The sequence below is a fragment of the Wolffia australiana genome, chromosome 1 (genome assembly GCF_029677425.1).
Source record: "Wolffia australiana isolate 7733 chromosome 1, ASM2967742v1".
Classification (NCBI taxonomy): Eukaryota; Viridiplantae; Streptophyta; class Magnoliopsida; order Alismatales; family Araceae; genus Wolffia; species Wolffia australiana.
This window is the reverse complement of record NC_135835.1, coordinates 9,346,373-9,366,805: the sequence shown is the minus strand read 5'-3', so window position 1 is coordinate 9,366,805 and position 20,433 is coordinate 9,346,373. Positions and strand designations below refer to the sequence as shown.

The window sequence follows — 20,433 nt, the reverse complement described above, 5'->3', positions numbered from 1 at the left end:
AAAAAAGATAGGGCTGTAACTCGAATTTTCGGAAAACTTTAGGACGAACCGTGATATTAACCCACCTAAGAACCGTGATATTAAACTGGGATGGCCGAAGAACAGGAGAGATCAACCGATCACACTTCCTGAATTTTCTACCGGTCTGTCATTTCTCTCGAATCTGATCTTGATTTCTCTCAATAGCGGCAATTTTTTGCTTGAATTGAAGACTGGGAGTTGCATTGGAAGTTGCTCCTGGCCATCGCCTCGTGAAACTCATCCAGTCTGACTACAATTTCAACGCCGGTTGGGATGAGTTTTAGGACTTCTGTTAGCGAGCAATACCTAGTTCGCGGTTGGAATGGGATGCGATATTTGGTCATGGGATCGGCGTCTGAAAGTAATAGATATTTGAGGAAAACTCAGTTCTTGCGGGATAGAGGACGCTCTGGAGATTCAGTGAGGATTCAATCAAGTCAGATGATTCGTATTGATGACGAAGTGCAATCGTCGGTGTCATCCACGAACCCCCATCACCTGGTTGTGATGGTCAATGGTATCATTGGAAGGTAGTATTGTTCTCAACATCTTGGGCTAAAACATTTGAGGAAAAAACTGCTCATCTTCTTTCTTGTAATCTTATCATCAACGCACGAAAAAAATCGATCTGTGCCAGAATTCATCTTCTCCTTCAATTCCGAATTCATCTTCTCCTTCAATTCGAGTCCTCCAGCTTGATGTTGGTGGGGGAAACAATATTACGGATCAAAATGGGAAAACTTTCTGTCGCTATTTCATTAAAACTTCATATCATAGTCCAAAGATTCATGCATCTTATCGACATTTCATGGATTTTTTTAGCGCAAATGATTGGAAGTATGCCTCCGAACAATTTCTCAAGAAGCTTCCCGGCAGAGTAGCCGTGCATCGTGAGTCTCTTCCCTCAAATTTTTACTCCATTTACGGTTAGAAATCAGAAAATTAGAACCTGACTGATTGTTCTAACCAGGCAGCCAAAGCAATTATCTCACGCTAACATTTGATGGGGTGGATATGATGGGGGAAAGGTTAGCGGAGGAGGTAACCCTCATGAGAATTAGATTAAAGTCTTCTACTTGATGCCTCATTAACCAGTCTTAGGGAGAATTATCGGTTATTCTCTGTTAGGTGAAGGCTCTGGTCAAGAACAGACCTGGGTTACAGAGCATCTCATTCGTCGCTCATTCTTTAGGTGGGCTGATTGCTAGATATGCTATTGGACTGCTCTACGAGCCACCAGGCAGAGTGGTTGGATTGGAACCGGCTAATTTCGTCACTGTTGCTACACCACATCTGGGTTCTAGGGGGCATCGACAGGTGAAATCAATCGATCTTATTTCTTTAACTGAAGAATTATTTTTTTGTATAAAATTTTGATTGAAGTTGCAACTTAATTTCAGCTTCCTTTTCTCTGCGGTGTCCCTTTATTGGAGAGAAGTGCTTCTCTTGCTGCCCATTTTATAGTGGGGAGGACGGGTAGGCATCTTTTCTTGACAGACAGTGATGGTAGGAAACCTCCCCTTCTTCTTCAAATGGTCAACGACACTGACGACATCAAATTCAGGTTTGACTTTTTTTTCCTGCTCGGATCATCATATTCATACCTTCACATTGACCCATCATTCAATAAAGTTCGTACCTTTATTCCTTGCCAGGTCTGCTCTGACCTCCTTCAAGCGCTGCGTCACCTATGCTAACGCAGATTATGACCGTATCCTTTTTAGGATTCTTATTTTAAAATTTATGCTACCCATTTATCTCTCCGTGCCGATGTTGGAATTCACTGAAACCAGATATGGTGGGATGGAGGACATCATCGATCCGGCGGCAGCACGAGCTTCCTGATGTGGGTTTTTTTCCAGAATATCATATAATTATGTGACAGGTTTCGCTTGCATGATCTAAAAATTATTCTCATTAATCGGCAGCGTGGCGTTCTTTTAAGGAATGAACGGTATCCTCACATCGTCTACATGGAAAGAAGAGAAAGGGAGATATCATCGTCAGAAACATCTGAAACTTCTGATCTCGAAGGTTTGTTACGTTTGATCACTCTTCCTCATTCTCTCTCTGTGTGTCTCTCTCTCTTCCTGGGTCTCTCGTTTTCTCTCTCTCTTCAAGTCTGAAAGTAATTGTATGTCAGAGGAGATGATTAGAGGGCTCGGGCAAGTGCCATGGGAGCGGATCGACGTTAGCTTCAGTCAGAGCAATCAGAGATTCATTGCGCACTCAACCATCCAGGTGAGATGAGTCCAGTTTCCTAATTTTGAAATAAATCCTTCATTCCTCCTATGTACTTCACAGAAAAATTCATATGGAATCTAATTGTGGTAGAAAAATCCTGAAAATTTAAAAGAAAATCAAGATTACCTTTAAATTTGAGTTGGAAATCTCCTATCAGATTCTGAGGTGAAATGGACTTTACGGTAATTGTTCATTCTGATCAATGTTTGTAAAAATTTAAAAGAGTATCTTTTTCTTTGATCAATTGAATTTAAATAATAATTTATGCAGAACACCAAGTATTCTCCTCTTCTTATTCATGAGTAGTACCATCCATATGTCTACTGTCTACTTAATCTAGCACTGAATGGGAATATGATTTAAATCTTCTTTAAGCATGATATTTTAGACTTGTCTTGCCCAGGTCAAGACTTACTGGATGAATTCCGACGGTGCCGACGTCATTGCCCACATCATCGACCGCTTCCTTGTCTGATGTCTCAGAAGCATCTAAAAAAAGAATTCCTGCAAATGATCAACGAGGCAGAAGAAATCCATGAAGAAAGGGATGCCCACACTGCCATAGTTTCTCCAATTCTCACACTGCCATAGAAATCACATGATCGGGACGGGGACGCTGGACGGTTCAAATCCTATCTTTTCGGGTCGTCCAAAACCGTCCCGTCCAGAACCGTCCTACACGTGCACCCTTGGCGTTCTATTGGGAGTGGAAAACTATTGACTCTGATTCACTGAAGTTTTAAAATTCGAGAGAAAATCATAGCATAAAATTTTAGTACATTCGTCCCACGTCCCGTCCAACTCTTATGAACGAGACGATTTACTCGTCCCATAACAAAAAACCGTCCCGTCCGCGTCCCATAACTCTGTCAGATTTGTATAGTGCAGGGAAGCAGACGGGACGATTTTTTCGTCCAGGGACGAAAAATTGTCCGGTCCAAAGATACGGACGAATTTGGGGACGAAAATTCGTCCCTGGGACCAGCGGACGGGACGGTTTTCGTCCCATGGGACGAAAAAACTGCCCGTCCGGAGGTCTCGGACGTTGGACGGATGAATCTGGACGGAGAACAGCCGGACTCACATCTGACAGTTGAGATGTAGCCACGTGGCCTCGCAATGACAATTTGCATTAAAGTCCCTGTTTTTTCACGCGTGTGCAAAAGGATGCCGCTCAGAAATAATTGTACATATGGCCCCTCACATTTTCTCTCCTCCGTAATTCCCTAAAAAACTTAGAAAAATCTATATTAATATATTAAAAATATAAAATGGGTTTTTTGTCCGAAGGATGGAACGAAAATTCGTCCCAGGACTAGACTCCTCGGTTTTCTAACTGTCGGACGAAAAGTCGTCCCGTCCTTCATCCCTGCACTGAATCCGGACGTTGGGTGGGACGAAATTCGTCCCGTCCCGTCCGGTCCATCGTCTACGTCTGGGACGATCCGGAACTATTTAGACTTGACAGGGCCGTGGCGGGGCGAATGCGGGCGATGGGCGGTTCTAATTCCCGCCCAAAATTCGATCCAAACTCGGACTAGGTTCGGAGTGAATTTTCTCTTCGAACCGTCCGCCTTCCCCGAGAAGGCTGAACCTTATGTATATATGGATTTCTTCACCGCAAGCTCTCATCGTTGCTGGGGTTGACGAAGGCGGAGCTACGGCGGCGCCGCTATCCCGGGGGAACAATCGCCGGAGGAAATTTGAACTATCCCAGCGGCGGGAAATCTCATCCTGTTCTTGGATCGTTGATCCGTTCTTGAACCATGGCAATCAGCTACAATCTATGCAGGCGCCATGGTTATTCGATCTCGAGATTACTTTCACGACGCGGCATTTCCAAATCCTCTGCAACTTCTTCCGATGGCGCTGAGGTTGATCTTTCTCATCCTGCTTTTATGATATGGGGCGCCAACACCGGCGTAGGGAAGACTCTGGTCTCCGCTGGCCTCGCCGCGTCTGTGTTATGCGATTCTCAATCTTCCGCGAAGCCTATTCCGTCTCAGTTTTTGTACTTGAAACCGGTGCAGACTGGTTTTCCCAGGGATTCGGACTCCCGTTTTGTGCACCGTAAGGTGTCGGAGCTTTTCCGCAATTGGAATTCTTCTCACATTGGTTTGCAGGCATCGAACCATGTTCTGAAGGTCTCGGTCCCGGCTTCTGAGGAGATGCCAGGTGTGGAGGTTTTGGAGGGAGCGAGTGACGGTCTTCGAGATTTGTGGTTTTACGAGGAGAGAAGAGTTGGTGGCTTGGATTATGATGGGGATGATTCGAAATTGCTCTGCAAGACCATGTACGCTTGGAAGGAGCCGATCTCTCCTCACCTTGCTGTGGAAAAAGAGATGGGCGCCGTCCAGGACTCGGTTCTGCTGCAATCTCTGAAAGAGTTGATTGCATCTGCTTTTTCCAAAACTATAGATCGTACTTGGTGTGTTATTGAGACTGCTGGTGGTGTGGCCAGTCCAGGCCCTTCTGGAGTTCTACAGTGCGACTTATACAGGTAACTGCAGATTTTTTGACGTATAGATCAAAATATTTTCTGTGCTCTAGCTTGGTTGGATTTCATGGTTGATCACTATGACCCATCTGCAGTCAGTCGTTTTCATGCTTATCTCGAATATTCAACTTTGTCCATGTTATTTTTCATGTTTAACTTTGTCCATGTTATTTTTTGTATTTAAATCTAATTCTGTCGGATGTCTACCAATGAGATAAGATGATCGTTCGTGCTGACTTGCAGGCCCTTCAGACTTCCAGGCATTCTTGTCGGAGATGGTCGTTTAGGAGGAATATCATGCACCGTGTCGTCGTATGAAACCTTAAAACTTAGAGGATATGATATAGTTGCTATAATATTGGAGGATCATGGGCTGTCGAATGACAACGCTCTATTATCCTACCTGAGGCACAAGTAAGTCGCCCTTGTTTAATCCTTTTGCTTTATTTTGCTGACGATGTCCGTTAAGCATAGGTACTTATCCCTCAGGTTTATTTTCTGTTTTGGTCACTTTTAGCTGTTTTATTCATGCAAGTGTGAATTAAATCACCTACAGTGGTCATGGGCCCATGTCTGTCGCACTTAAACAAGCAAATAAGGTAAGTCGACTCGCAGGCGTGAAGGATCTGCGACCAGAAAGAGGGAGGAAGGATTGGCAAATCCGCCTCAACGAGTCTACACCCATTCCCATTATTCCCTGCATTTATTTTTCACCGTGTTGAGATTTCTCTCTCTCTCTCTCTCTATTTGGATTGGAATTGTGGAGAATACTATTCTTGAAGGGAATTCTTTGATTTCTATATTGAAGAGTACGATCTATAAATCAGATCGTATCAGCCTATTCCTGGGCTCAGCCCTCTCTTGTATCCTGTTGGGTATTTACACCCTACTCTCCTAGAAAGATGGTATGTTGTACTTTTTTCCAAACCCCAAAAGAGGAGACTAGTTGCTGGTCTGTTCTGCCCCAGCAAAACTGATGTGGTATCAGGGTCATTGCGAGAATGCCTCTGGTTCAAATTGTGACTGTCTTCTACTGCTGATCATCGACAGCTTCCACCACTGGGAAGGAGAAATCGAAATGAGATACTACCGAGAATAGTGCTCAAACCTTTTTGTCAACTTCCCACGATGGTACAATATATTGTATTCAACATTAGAGTAACTTAAAATGGACAGCAGTATGGAGACAATCCTGTCTCTATGAAGATTCTACATCCATTGCTTCAGGTACCTATGAAAGTCAAATTTTCTGGCATGAATTTCTACCAGTAGAAGAAGTTTGTTATGCTGAACTGAAGGCTAGGTGTTCGATTTAACATCTGGTGAATGACCCAGTGGCAGAAGATAATCATGGGCCATAGAAGAAGCCTTCATCCAAACCTGGATTCTTGGCACCCTAGCCCCTAAAATGTATAGCAACTTTATTCACAAAAAATCCAGGTTGGTTTGTATGACAGTTATTCTTTTAAAAAAACTATTTACTGCTTTGTTTGTTGGTTTTCTTGTTAAAACTCTGGCGTGTGTGGCATGTCCACTGGCCAAACACAAAAAGGTTTATTTTAGTCATGTGTGTTAACCTACTCCAATTCCATTCCATTCTGAGGACCTTCCTGTCTTTCGTCATACAAGGGCACACTGGTTTATCTTTTTTATTAATGAGTGTACACATTACACATGGATTTACTTTTTAAAGGCAAAGTCAGAAGTCAGCCAAGTCCTCAAAAATTTCTGTGAGATGATTCAGACTTACTTTGGGGTTATCATAGAAGGTTCAGATCTGACAATGCCAAAGACTACTTAAATAAATAAGTGTCTGATTATTTTGAGCATAGGGGTGTCATTCATGAATCATGCATGAGCACTCCTCAACAAAATGGGCTAGCCGAGAGACGGATCGGGTATGTTGTGTCTTCTGCTATGACACTGTTACTTATCTGAGATGTCCCAAATTCTTCTTGAGAGGCCATTATGCCCAGCATGCATTTGATTAACTGCATCTCATAAAGGAACCTGGCGTGTGTCAGCTCTGGGGAGAAAAATTACCTAGTTCCCTCAGGTAAAGTTGAAAATCTATCTTCTCCCTCAGTTCTTTGGGCGTGTAGCCTATGTGCACGATCCCTTTCCTACAGTGGCGAAACTCGACACCCATTTATTTAAATTCATATTTGTTGGCTATTTGTTCATCTAATCAGAAGGGCTACAGGTCTACCACCCCTTCACTAGATGTTTTTTTGTCTCTGTCAGTGTAACATTTGATGAATGTGCATCCTTCTATGGAGGTGAGAACTCCCAGCAGCCAACCGATGCATCAGCCAGCTACCAGTTGATCCATTGAGTCTGCCATTTCCTTTACAGATACCAGAAATAGTGAGTGATAAGCAGCAAAACTCCCAGGCTGAATCTGATGACATCTGTATACCTGATTAGCCGAGTCCAGAAACATGGCCCGACTATCTACCAGTGGATTATGATGAGGCAAAGCAACAGACCGAGTAAGGTCTTCAGTGGCCTGGAGCTGGATAAGAAGTATGTTATGATAAGAAGGGGACCCGGAGCTGTACTCAGAGACCACTTTATCCCATTAACAGTTATCTATCTTTGATTGTGCTAATCAGATGTTTCTCTCCAAAGTTGACTTTGTTGACGTCCTTGGAACAGTTGAGCAAGCTCTGTGTAGCAAGGGGTGGAGTTAAGCTTTGTATGAGAAAATCGCAGCATTGAAGAAAAATAGCACTTGGGAGTTAGTACCACCAACTCCTGGCAAGAAAGGAGTTAAATATAAATGGGTTCATACACCCAAGTATTGAGCGGATGGAGAGTTGGAGTGCTATAAGGTTTGACTGGTAGCTTACGATTTTATACAGTCCTATAGGGTTGATTGTTTTGGAACATTTGCTCTAGTGGGCAAGCTGGATCCTTCTAGCCTTAGTTTTTTACATGGGCTGGAACATTCTACAATGTGATTTAAAGTATGCATTTGTCCAAGGTGAACTGGAAGAAGTTTACATGCCCATACCCCCGAAATAGAAACATGCCTATAAGGTGGGTATGTTTTTCAAATTAAAGAAGTCCCTTTATGGTCTAAATTGGTATCCACAGATGTGGTTAGGAAGATTTGCCGAAACTATGAGGAAACTGGGGTATCATCCAAGCAATGGAGACCACACCATATTTTGAAATTTCAAGTGTCCGGAGTAACTGCCCTGATCGTCTACGTGGATGATATTTAAATTTCTGGGAATTATCCAGTTGAAGCCAAGAATTACTTGCAGCAGAGTTTGATATTAAGTCCTTGGGAGATCTAGATATTTCTTAGGCATGGAGGTCACCTATTCCAGAGACGGCGCATTTATGTCACAGCACAATTACATCTTAGATTTTCTAAGGGAAACTGGTCATCTGGCGTGTGTAAACCAGTGAGCACCCAGTCCATCCAAACACAAAGCTAGGGATTGGAGAGGATAGCCCACCAGTAAACTGGGATTTATATCAACAGCTGATCGAGAGGCTAATTTATCTGAACTATACTCTGCCTGATATTGCATTTGCCGTGAGTCTGCTTAGCCAGCATATGCACAAACCTTATGAAGTACAGACCGCTCATTGTGTTTTAACATATCTAAAAGGTACACGTGGCTTAGGTGTATCCTTCAAGAAAGGGAACAATAGAAGATTCTTAGTTTACACTGATGCTGATTATCCAGGTTTGGTGGTAGACAGAAGATCAACATTGGCATATTGTGCGCTTGTGTGCGGAAGCTTTGTGAGCTGTGGAAGTAAGAAACACCATGTAGTTGCCAGTCTACTGCTGAAGTGGAGTTCAGATCGCTAGCTCAAGATATATGTTGGTGAGCCTTTGCTATTTTTCAGAGCCCCAGATATTCAGCATGATCACACAGCATGTTGAGATCGATCATCATTTCATAAAAGAAAAGATTGAAACCATGGTTATCCAGCTGCTTTTTGTGGGATCTTCTAAGCAGGTTGTAGGCATATTAACCAAGGGCCGTCATCCCTTGGCATTCCTCAAGATCTTTGGCAAGCTTGGCATGGACACCATCCACACCAAACCTAGGATCTTGTTCATGTTTATTTTCTGTTTTACTCACTGTTTAAACGACATATTCTATGCTCGTGTGAATTCTGTTAAACTGGTCGGCCCAAGGCCTGCTCCAGGGCCCAAGTCTGGTCTTGTATCCTTCAGGGTATTTAAATCCTAGTCTCTTAGTTAGATGATAAATTGTTCCTTTTCCAAACCCTTAACGTGGAGGCTGGCGGCTGGTATGTTCTGCACCTGTAGATTTGACAATATCTATGCATTTTAACCTGGGGTTGAGGTTTAAGATCTTATCCGTGATATGTTCTCTGTTACTTGTTTTATAAAGTGTGATTTATACTATGCTAAATGGTTTTTGAATGTTTCTGTTTCTCTGTTGCTCAGGATTCCTGTGCTAGTGATGCCGCACATTCCCTGCGATCCATCTGATGACCTGATGCGGTGGTTTTTTGAGAGCAGAAATGTATTTATCTGCCTTCAGAATTTGATGTATGCAGCTTACATGAAAAGAGTGGACAGATTACGTCATATGGCATCAAAGGCTGGCGAGATCTTGTGGTGGCCATTCACGCAACACAAACTTGTCTCGTCAGAGACCGTTACTGTGATTGACTCTCGTTTGGGCGAGCATTTCTCTGTACATAAGGTACATTAAAATTCAAAAAATTCGCCACATATGATCATCTTTGGATGAAATGCCAGATTTGTATCCTTATTTTATCATTGGAATTGTTGAACCAAGAAAGAGGTTTGAGAAAGAGAAAACCAACTTAATTAAAAAGATAATAGGGGATTACAAGTGTTTATATAGGGGAGCCCTAATGGGCTAGTTAAGAATGTCCCATATGGGACTATTAGTTACAAAAAAAAGAGCTTAAGTGTCAACACTCCCCCTCAAGCTGGGGCGTGGATGTTTTCCACACCCAGCTTGCCACAAAGCTCCTCAAACCTAGGGGCATGGAGCCCTTTGGTGAAGATGTCTGCGATCTGATCTGCTGAAGGCACATACGGCAGGCAGAATTTTCCCGACTCCAGTTTCTCTTTAATGAAATGTCGATCAATCTCTATGTGCTTTGTGCGGTCATGCTGGACTGGATCATGGGCAATGCTGATGGCCGACTTGTTGTCGCAGTACAGCTGGACGGGAGAGGAAACCGGACAACGTAGCTCACGTAGGATCTTTGTGATCCAAAGTGCCTCACAGAGACCATGTGCAAGTGCACGAAACTCCGCTTCGGCACTGGATCGAGACACCACCTTCTGCTTCTTACTCCTCCACGTAATAAGATTGCCGCCCAAGAAGGTGCAATATCCTGAGGTAGACCGACGATCAACAATGGACCCTGCGTAATCCGCATCGGTATATACCTCTAGGCGAAGACCACTGTGGCGGCGGAACAAAAGTCCACGACCAACTATGACCTTTAAGAACTGAAGAAGTCGATGAGCAGCGCGAAGATGACTCATGCGAGGAGTCTGCATGAACTGACTGAGAACCCCCGCAGAATATGCAATATCAGGTCGGGTGTGGGTGAGGTAGATTAGCTTGCCCACAAGTCGTCGGTACTGTCCAGGCTCTGCAGGATCTTCATTCTCATCGGCGCCAAGGCGGTGATTAGCGTCAATAGGTGTAGTAATGGGCCTGGAATCCTCCTTTCCAAGCTCATGAAGAAGATCCACCGTGTACTTCCGCTGACAAATGAAAATCCCGACAGAAGAGTATGCAACTTCAATGCCAAGGAAATCCTCAATGGGCCAAGGTGGCGAATAGCAAATTCCGACAATAGATAGGCTGCCAGTTGTGTAATAGCCTCCGTAGCATCACCCGTAATAATGATGTCATCCACGTAGACCAGAAGGATAGCGACTCCCCCTGACGTGGAATGATGGTAGAAGAGGGTGTGGTCCCCATTCCACTGGCGATATCCAAAACGCTTCATGGCCGTAGTGAAACGACCAAACCAAGCGCGAGGAGATTATTTCAAGCCATATAGTGCCTTCTTCAAGCGGCAAACAACCGAGGAAGGAGTAGAGGGGACCAAGGAGGCATACCCAAGAGGAAGAGCCATATAAATTTCCTCAGTTAAGTCGCCATGAAGAAATGCATCCTTGACGTCATATTGCTGCAGTACCCAGCCACGGTCTGCAGCAAGAGTCAGGAGAATGCGGACAGTGTTCAGCTTGGCCACTGGAGCAAATGTCTCCTGATAATCGACGCCATATTTCTGCGTAAAACCTTTTGCAACAACGCGTGCCTTATGCCTCTCAATCGTGCCATCGGAGTTTTGCTTTGCAGCATAGACCCAACGGCTATCAACCAAGTGCTTGCCCGGTGGGAGAGGAACAAGATCCCACGTATCATTTAGGGCAAGAGCTTGAAGCTCCTCCTCCATAGCCCGACGCAATGAGGCAAGGATAAGGCAACGTCCACCGTCTTCGGAAGGGAGATGGAGTCAATGGAGGTAAGCAGTGCATGGTATGGTTTGGAGAGACGATGGGAGGAAACGTAATTAGTTAAAGGATATAAAGGAGGAGAGCGGGAAGGAGGCACAAGGGCCAAGGAAGATTCTGGTGGAGTGTCTTGGAAGGTAAAGGATGAGGCATCCAAAGGAGGAGAAGAGGAGGGGGTGCGGCGAGAGATATAGGTGAGGCCATAGCGTTTTTCCGGAGGGCAGCGTGGTAGATTCGTAGGAACACCCGGAGGAGGGACAAGAGGAGGAAGTGGATGAGGAGCAGAAGAAGGTGGTTGGGGAGAAGAGGGTTGTGGAGAAAGATCCACGGGTGTTACATGAGAATCCGGAGGAGATTCGGATGGCTCTCCAATGGGAATCGACGCGGTGGCGGGGAAGGGCGGAGACGATGGTGCGGCTGGAGGTGAAGGGGCTGGGGAGGATGACGGGACTGTTGTAGAAGTGACTGAGGAGGAAAGAGGAGGGAGGATAAGGAACTCGAGCGGGTCCGGCTGAGGAGATAAAGAAGGTGGTACCGTGGAGGAGGGATAGTAAGGAGTAAACTCATCAAAGGTAGCATCTTTGGTGACAAAGAAGCGACGGGAAGGCGGATGGTACCACCGATAACCCTTTTGGGTAACGGAATATCCAATGAAAATGCACTGAATGGCGCGAGGGTCAAGCTTGTCCCAACCGAGCTGATTGTTGGGGACAAAGCAGACGCACCCAAAGACACGTGGAGTGAGGTTTGTTTTGAGGGAAGTGGTGGGAAAGAAGCGCTGGAGACAGTCAATAGGAGGGGAATGGTTGAGGGCACGAGAGGGAAGGCGGTTGAGAAGATGGATGGCGGTGAGAACGGCTTCACCCCAGAAATACTTGGGAACATGCATATGGAACAGGAGGCTCCGGGTCGTATCAAAGATGTAGCGAAATTTCCGTTCTGCAACACCATTCTGCTGAGGCGTGTAGGGACAAGATGTTTCGTGAACAATGCCATTTTGTTGGAAGAAATGGGTGAGCGTAGAATTGACATAGTCTCTGACATTGTCGGAGCGGAAGCGACGGATTGGGGTGGAGAATTGGGTTTGGATAAGGGAGTAAAACTGGGGAATGATGGTGGAAAGTTGGGATTTGTGTTTTAAAAGGTAAGCCCACGTGAAACGGGTAGCGTTGTCAACAAAAATAACAAGCCATCGAGCGCCAGAAGTGCTGTGAAGGGGGGCCGGACCCCAAACATTGGTATGAACAAGAGAAAAAGGCGTGGATGCACAAGATGAAGATAAAGGATATGTAGTGCGATGATGTTTAGCAATTCGACATGCGTCACAAACAAAACAGTCAACAGCATGACCCTGGAAAAGTTTAGGAAATAGACGATAAAGGGTGTCAAAAGAGGGATGTCCGAGGCGTCGATGAAGAAGCCACAATTGGTCATGAGACGTCGAGAGGAAAACAACAGCAGCAGCAACAGCAAGAGAAGAGTAAGAAGGTCGAACAAGATAGAGCCCCTCACGCTCCTCAGCAAGTGAATTCGTTTCCCCCGACACCTTGTCACGATAAAAGCAGGAATTTGGAGAAAAGGTGAGATCATGGTTTAAATCACGAACAAGTCGGGATAGAGATAGGAGATGATGAGCAAGACGAGGGACATGAAGAACGCGCGAAAGTTTCATAGAAGGGGAAAGAGTAACATGACCAACACCCGCGACGGTGAGAAGATCTCCAGAGGCGGTTTTGACTTTGGAATGACTAGAAACGGGTTCATAGGTTGAAAAAGCTCGAGGATTAGGAGTCATATGAGCGGTGGCACCAGAATCAAGAAGCCAAGTGGAATATGACGAAGGAAAATTTCTGGAAGTCAAGGTTGGAGAGGCAAGAGCGGTGGACGTACCTGCGTGGGCTAAAGAACACGAGCCCACGACGGGAGGATCAAGAAGACGTCGAAGACGCTCCATTTCCTCAGGAGTGAAGATAGGAGATGAGGAGGCATTGGCCGGAAGCAGAGTATACTGCATAGGCACTTGTCCTGGACTCGGCACACTCGGTGAGCTGGCAGGAGGGGCGGCGGCAGCAAGGTGACTCTGTTGAGTCCGCTTCCGTTGGAGCTTGAAGCAGGTTTCCTTTGAGTGACCCCTCTTCTTGCAATAATTGCATAAGAGTGTGGGATCGCCCTTGGGAGACTCCTCCGAGCGAGATGAAGTCCCTCGGGCGGAAGAATTCGGCGATGAAGCATGAGTAGCCACAGCCGGTGTTGCCGCAAACGCCGAGGTGAGGGAAGGTGCATGCTGAAACCAAGACTCCTCAATCCGTACACTCCGGAGTGCATCTTGGTAGGTGAGCATCTTCTCCCGATGAATAAGCTGGCCACGTAGTGATTCATATTCCGGGTAGAGACCCGTCAGGAATTCAAACACACGAAGCTGTAGCACATACCCCCGCTCCACCGAATTCACCTCCGATGGCATGTAATGGTCGATCTCATTCCACAAAGAGGTGAGTTCGTTACTGTACTCCAATACCGTCCGATCCCCTTGACGAAGATTAGCGGCCCGATGCACCAATTCGTACAAAATGGCAATGTTGTTCCTCTTGGAGTGGCTGTTGAGGGCGGCTTCCTAGACTGCTCGAGCACTCGCCAAAGACAGAAACTCCCCCTTAATATTAGGGGCGATACTGTCAAGTAGCCAGCGCTGAACGACTCCTTCAACATCGAGCCAATCATAGTATGCTGGGTCCTTCACCGGTGGTCTGTCTTCCGTTAAATGACGCATTAGTCGTCCTTTTAGAGTGATCTGCACGTACTGTCGCCATTGAAGGAGGTTGACGCCGGTGAAATTTCCATCGGGCGGCATCTAGGGCAAAGTAAATGGTGCTGGACCGGTGAGACGAGTCGATGCAGCCGCTGTCGGAGGCACAGGAGAATGCACCGGAGTCATCCCAGATGTCTGAGAGGCGGAGGTCTGTTCTTCAGACATCGGACAGCACGGATCGAGGCGCAGGAGAACCCGGATGAAGCAGATCACCCGCGGACGTGCGCAGAGAGGCTACTCCGCACGAGGAAAGAGAGGGTCAGCGCGAAGGAGAGGGTCCGCGCGCGGAGAGAGAGAGAGAGAGCCGGTCGGTCGGTCGGCCGATTGAGCAGAGGACGCACGACGATGACAGGAGCCGGTGAGTCGGAGTGATGATGAGTCCGAAATTTAGGGTTTTGGCTCTGATACCATGTTGAACCAAGAAAGAGGTTTGAGAAAGAGAAAACCAACTTAATTAAAAAGATAAGAGGGGATTACAAGTGTTTATATAGGGGAGCATTAATGGGCTAGTTAAGAATGTCTCATATGGGACTATTAGTTACAAAAAAAGAGCTTAAGTGTCAACAGGAATAAGTGTTTAACTTAGAAGTGTCTGATATGATCTCGAATGGATTACTGACCATATGATTTCGAAATTAGGCTGCATTAAATGTTTTGTATTTTGGACATTGTGTCTAGGTTGTTGGAGTCCACGACTTTATCGTTCCACAATTTGATGCATGTGCTAGTTGGTGGACTCAGGGCCCAGATGCTACATTACAGGTCATCCTAACAAAATCCTCATCCAATTTTTTCTCGAGTTGATTATTTTTTGGTATTTGTAACCCAAAGAAAATCCCGCTATTTTTTAACTTAAAATATGTTAATCAAGTTTCAAAATATTGCATCTGTATTTTGTTGTCGTAAGGCGAAGTGTTCTTACTTTGTCTTCCATTGCTTTAGTTACCTTCAGATTGAGCTTGCAAGAGAGACCGGTTATGCCACCTCGCGATACGGACACGTCATGTTCCCTGAGAACGTTCATGAACCGGCATTGCGCTGTGCTGAGCTCATGCTTGAGGGTGTGGGAAAAGGTCGGACAACGCTATAGCTTTCATAGTTTTAGTTCGATTCCTCAATATGCCTTATTATCTATTTTCATTTATTCAACACTATACATGTAAGGGTACTTCGCTTTTTGTGATTTTAATCGTGTATTCATTTTTTGCAGGTTGGGCCTCACGTGTTTTCTTTTCCGATAATGGGTCAACTGCCATTGAAATTGCGCTCAAGATGGGATTTCGCAAATTTTTGGCAGACAGTGGCATTCATGATACTATAGCTAAAAATATGGACTTCAGGGTACAATTCTGACATTTGATATAATGCATGCTGAGTTAGTGTTTGTGGACAATGGCCAAATCATCATTGTTAACCAAAAACCTGTCAACGTCCACAGCTTGATTGATGATGACAACTTGACTGTCATCCTACCTCAGATGAATGACGATGACGATGATCTTTGGTCCTTGTCTCTTTGTTATCTGATTGAGGATAACACAGAAATGATGATGAGAGGCGATAACACAGGTGACAAGTTGTCATTGTCACCATTTCATCATCATCCTGCTTGCAGACAAGAGATGGTGATGACAATTGCGTCATTGTTTTTTGTCATTTTGATGATGTGAATGATGACTCGTCATCATCATTGGTGATGGCAAACACTGATGCTCAATAGCTTTTCTGAGAGAGAGAGAGACTAGTTCTGTCAATCATCTAACCTTTGTCTTTTATCGTATCAACTCTGCTGCGTGTATTTAATGTGGCAACATTAAATTCAGGTTCTTGCTTTGAGAGGTTCCTATCACGGTGACACCTTGGGCGCCATGGAAGCCCAGGCTCCATCCACATACACAGGTTTTCTGCAACAGCCATGGTTAGTTCATCGCAAATGGTTTAAATTTCACGAAATGTTATAGCATTTAATTCGTTCATCTCCATATAACGCTATTGAGTTACTGTTATCTTTTTTTCGTAGTGACAAATCTTGTATGTGTTCCTAAGAAAATCTAATATCGTTATTTATACCGCCAATAGATTTTCAAGACAATGATGTCCTATTCTATTTCAGGTACTCCGGGCGTGGTGTTTTTCTGGATCCGCCTACAGCATATATTAGCGACGGAAGATGGAAAATTTCCATTCCTGAAACTTTAATGTGTGGAAGAGAGAAAACGAATGATATGTGTATGCAAAGTAATTATAAGAATCCCTATTTTTACTTACTTTGGGCGTTAATGAATGTTATTATTTTTTCAGCTGGTGCAGATTTCAGTTCTGTCAAAGACTTGTTTTCATTTCAACGTGGATCTTCAGTTCTAGCTGATGGGTATTTGGCTTACATCTCGGAGCAGCTAACTAAAATTTCTGGTGGTGGTCTGTCGACCGTTCTTGGAGCGTTAATAATAGAGCCAGGAAAGCAACCAATTGAGCTAGGACACTTGGTTATTTTGAAAGTTTATGATATTCATATGTTGTGAACTTATAAACTTATGATTTCATGCAGTTATCCATGGTGCTGGCGGGATGCAAATGGTTGACCCTGTTTTCCAGCGGATTCTAGTGAGAGAGTGCCAGGCCCGGAAAATACCCGTGATTTTTGACGAAGTGTTCACTGGCTTCTGGCGTCTTGGCAGAGAAGTATGCAGCAGCTCACGTTTCATTTCCTCTATGTTCTCATCCTCTCTCGTCTCTCTCCAGCCAAGCTGGCTTCTTTCTTTATTTAGCAATGCCTTTATGTTCTCCTCATTTAAAATTTTCCTTTTTAATGCAGTCTGCCGCTGAGCTGCTGGGGTGCCAGCCAGACATCGCCTGCTATGCGAAGCTTTTAACAGGAGGGGTTGTGCCTTTGGCTGCTACTCTTGCCAGGGAAGAAATATTTGAGGCTTTCTACAGGGATTCCAAGGTGATTGATGAAATTTTGAGTCCCGATGACAGTAACACAGCACATTGATTACACTGTGATGGACAATGGATGATTGACTAAGTTGTCACCGTCTACCATCCATGCGTTTAGAAAATTTCGGTCAATACTGTGGTTGTCAACTTGGTCAGTTGTTGGGGGGGTTGACAATTACTTTAGTATAATTTTACTAAGTTGATGGCTGATGTTGATACCAATCTGGTCAGTGTCATTGTCACCGTAAACTACCTTAAATTTGTCAATTACTTTAGTATAATAGAAGGTTGATGACATTGATGATGGCATTAACGAGTGCCAAACCCCATTAGATGATGATACTATTAATATGCCCAATCCGACCTGTTTTTGACCTATTCACCCTTTTTTTTGGGCCTATGGTTTTTACTTCTCTCTTTTTGTTTGTGCTGCAGGAAGAGGCACTTCTTCATGGGCACTCTTACTCTGGTCACCCAGTTGGCTGCTCAGTGGCTACCAAAGCCATACGATGGTTTAAGGACACTTCCACCAACCCCAATCTATGCGTCGATGGCAATGGACTCAAGGAGGTCTCTCTCTCTCTCTCTCCCTCTCTTCTCTCTCTCATAGAAATTTGAAGTGATATGGGCCATTAGATGCTTTAATGACACATTTTTATCTTGATTGTGTAGCTTTGGGATGAAGGGCTAGTGCAACAAGTGTCATCTCATTTTGCAGTTCGTAGAGTTGTTGCTCTGGGAACCCTCTGTGCCATTGAGCTTCGTGCAGAAGGGTCTGATGCAGGGTATTTCACTCCCCTCTATCTAAGTCATATTTTAAAGTTCTCCATGCCCCCCATAAATATCGCATGGAGTTTCTTCCAAGCGCATCTCTGTATACATATGTGTCATCCTTTCCCTCTCTCCTTTTTCTTCTCTTATATTCTCCTCTCTATATCTCTGTTATTCCACCCATCCATCCTTCCATCTATCTGTCTGTGTCTGTTTGTCCGTTCATCTGAACAACTCTCCATCTATCCTTTAAATTCATTTTATATGACCTGCTAGGCCTTTCATTGAGTCAATCTCTACTGGTGCAGCTATGCATCTTTGTATGCCAGCTCGCTTATCCGGATCCTGCGTGAGGACGGCGTCTACATGAGATCGCTAGGAAATGTCATCTATCTTATGTGCGGGCCTTGTACCTCCCCTGATGTCTGCCGTGCACAGCTTCTCAAGGTGTATCGCGCCTTAGATCGGTTCATTGCATCACAATGAATCGTCTGATAGATGTTTCCCTCTTTGGCAGACTCTTGTTCTGCAATGTTAATGTAGTCGGATGTCTCATGTTGTTAGGATATATATCCATTTATGGCCTTCTTGTAATTCTGATACCCTTTCTGTACTCTTCTTTCATTTCCTCTTGAGGGTTAAGCTGTTTCTGAACCCTTGAGCAGATTGGAAAAAGTTACTGCCAAATGCTCTTTTGTTGTCTCTCTTCCTCACCAACATCTACAAGGTATCAAAGCAGGGTGATCTGCCTAAAGTGCTAGCTGAAGAGGGAGGCTGCTATCTGTTAGCCCGTCCTGATACGGACATCTGATTACAGTATCGGGACGGATGCTGTACTGGATATTGGAAATCACATTTCCGATATCCGTTTGTAATGATATCCAGTTATTGGATATTGGTTGCTACAGCACCGATCTCCGATATCATTATCCGTCTCGATGTCGTCATCGACCTCCGTCTCTCAGGAAGGATGATGATATTGGATTTGATATCCAACATAGAATGGTTGTAAAAATATATTTTTTCCATTATATCTGTCAACGTGCAATGGTGTAGAGGAAATCTGTCGTCCATCAGGTAAGCAGAGAGCTTTTGAAGTATTTAATTACCTCGTTTGATATATACACCTCAAATTTTTTGTTTTCTTCCATATGGGATAATAAGATTCGGAGTTTTAATATTAAACTCCGAATCGTGTTATTCTATATGGAATAAAACTAAAATTCTGAGGTTTATATATTAAACCAGGTAATAATATAATAAATATATATATTTATGAATTAAACGTATTATTAATTCATTTTGTATACACCCCTCAAAAATCTCATTTTCTAGTGACCTCGTTTAATATATACACCTCAAAATTTCTGTTTTCTTCCATATGGGATAATAGGATTCGGAGTTTAATATCCATTTACACTTTCTCTATCACTCTCTCTCTCTCTATTACTCTATCTTTATCACACTCTCTCACTCTTTCTCTCTAGCTCTTTCTCTTCTCTCTTGCTCTAGCTCTTTCTCACGTGCTCTCTCTCTCTTTCTCTCTAGGTCTTTTCTTTCTCTCTCCTATCTTGCTTGCTTTCTCTCTCTCACTCTCTCTCTCTTCTCTTCTTCCCTGGGTTTTTTTCTCTGGCTCTAGGTCTCTTTCTCTGAAGCACACACACCATTGTTCTCTCTCTCTCTCTCTCACCCTCTCCCTCTGTCTCTCTCCCACCCTCTCTCCCCTTCTCAAACTTTGTCCCTTTCCCTCTTACTCTCTTCTGTTCTCTACCTCTTTATCTATCCCTCCTATCCCTCTGTCCACCTCTGTTTCACTTACAAACACACTCTCAATATGAATTTTATATCTTCCAAGATTGACTTTATACATTTTATTAGACATATCTGGAAGTGGGAATTAATGCCAATATTTTATTTGATTTAAATGTATTACCTCTCTTTTAATATTTATGTTTGCTCTTAACTTTCATTAAAACAATACCTTTGACTTTAACACTTAGTCAACCTGACTAAACTGAGATTGGACAGAAACAGTCATTGATTTGACTGAGATGGGACAGAACCACCAGTTCAGGTTTAGTTTTTGCTGTAACTAAGACTGAGTCCATACTATGACATTCCCTATGTACAGATTCGTTTAACTAGTTATTAATGGACCAGGCCCTTTTTTCCTCTCCATTGACTTTAAAACACTACGGAGTTATGGCTTCCTATATGAATTTGCTTCTTTCTAAAAATCCCCGAATACTATCATGAATAAAACAAATAATCAAATTATTGAGCTTATATTAACTGTTTCCTTCATACATAAATCATGAAAAGCTTTGGAAAAGTAGAAAAATTATGTAATATGTGAAGGAATGCATGAAGTGATTTTCTTCATTGAATACCAAAAAGACATCATAATTCAAGCTTTAGATAGATGTGACATAACCTTTAAAATATATGACAGATCTTCCTCTCTTGTAACTAATCTTGTAAGTGCTCCAATATCTTCTTCCCTAAATCTTAAAAACATCTTCCATTGATGCACAGTCAACTGAGTCGTGGCCAGACCTGTCAAACCAACCCAAACTAAAAAACCCAAACTGTTCTGACCTGAACCAAACCAAAACAATTGAAGCCAAACTGAACCAAACAACA

The 20,433-nt window shown here is 43.9% G+C and overlaps 2 protein-coding genes across 4 annotated transcripts; both read left to right on the top strand.

The window, feature by feature from the left end:
- The first annotated feature begins 100 nt into the window (after positions 1-100).
- LOC144705275 (putative lipase C4A8.10) lies at positions 101-3,043 on the top strand. Of its 2 annotated transcripts, XM_078577877.1 has the most exons (10): positions 101-551; positions 844-911; positions 992-1,062; positions 1,150-1,338; positions 1,422-1,585; positions 1,677-1,732; positions 1,815-1,867; positions 1,950-2,055; positions 2,165-2,262; positions 2,669-3,043. In XM_078577877.1, exons 1-10 carry the CDS (start codon positions 295-297, stop codon positions 2,738-2,740), a joined length of 1,134 nt encoding a protein of 377 aa, XP_078434003.1. In that variant the 5' UTR covers positions 101-294; the 3' UTR covers positions 2,741-3,043. The 2 variants fall into 2 exon arrangements, with proteins under 2 accessions (XP_078434003.1, XP_078434012.1); XM_078577886.1 differs by lacking the exon at positions 992-1,062 and having other exon boundaries at positions 1,214-1,338.
- Positions 3,044-3,176: 133 nt separating this feature from the next.
- BIO1 (adenosylmethionine-8-amino-7-oxononanoate transaminase) lies at positions 3,177-18,477 on the top strand. Of its 2 annotated transcripts, none has more exons than XM_078577864.1 (14): positions 3,177-4,765; positions 5,006-5,176; positions 9,204-9,465; positions 14,758-14,841; positions 15,032-15,152; positions 15,290-15,420; positions 15,903-15,997; positions 16,193-16,308; positions 16,381-16,536; positions 16,628-16,761; positions 16,895-17,026; positions 17,455-17,589; positions 17,692-17,804; positions 18,099-18,477. In XM_078577864.1, exons 1-14 carry the CDS (start codon positions 4,032-4,034, stop codon positions 18,274-18,276), a joined length of 2,562 nt encoding a protein of 853 aa, XP_078433990.1. In that variant the 5' UTR covers positions 3,177-4,031; the 3' UTR covers positions 18,277-18,477. The 2 variants fall into 2 exon arrangements, with proteins under 2 accessions (XP_078433990.1, XP_078433982.1); XM_078577856.1 differs by having other exon boundaries at positions 16,193-16,317.
- Positions 18,478-20,433: the final 1,956 nt, after the last annotated feature.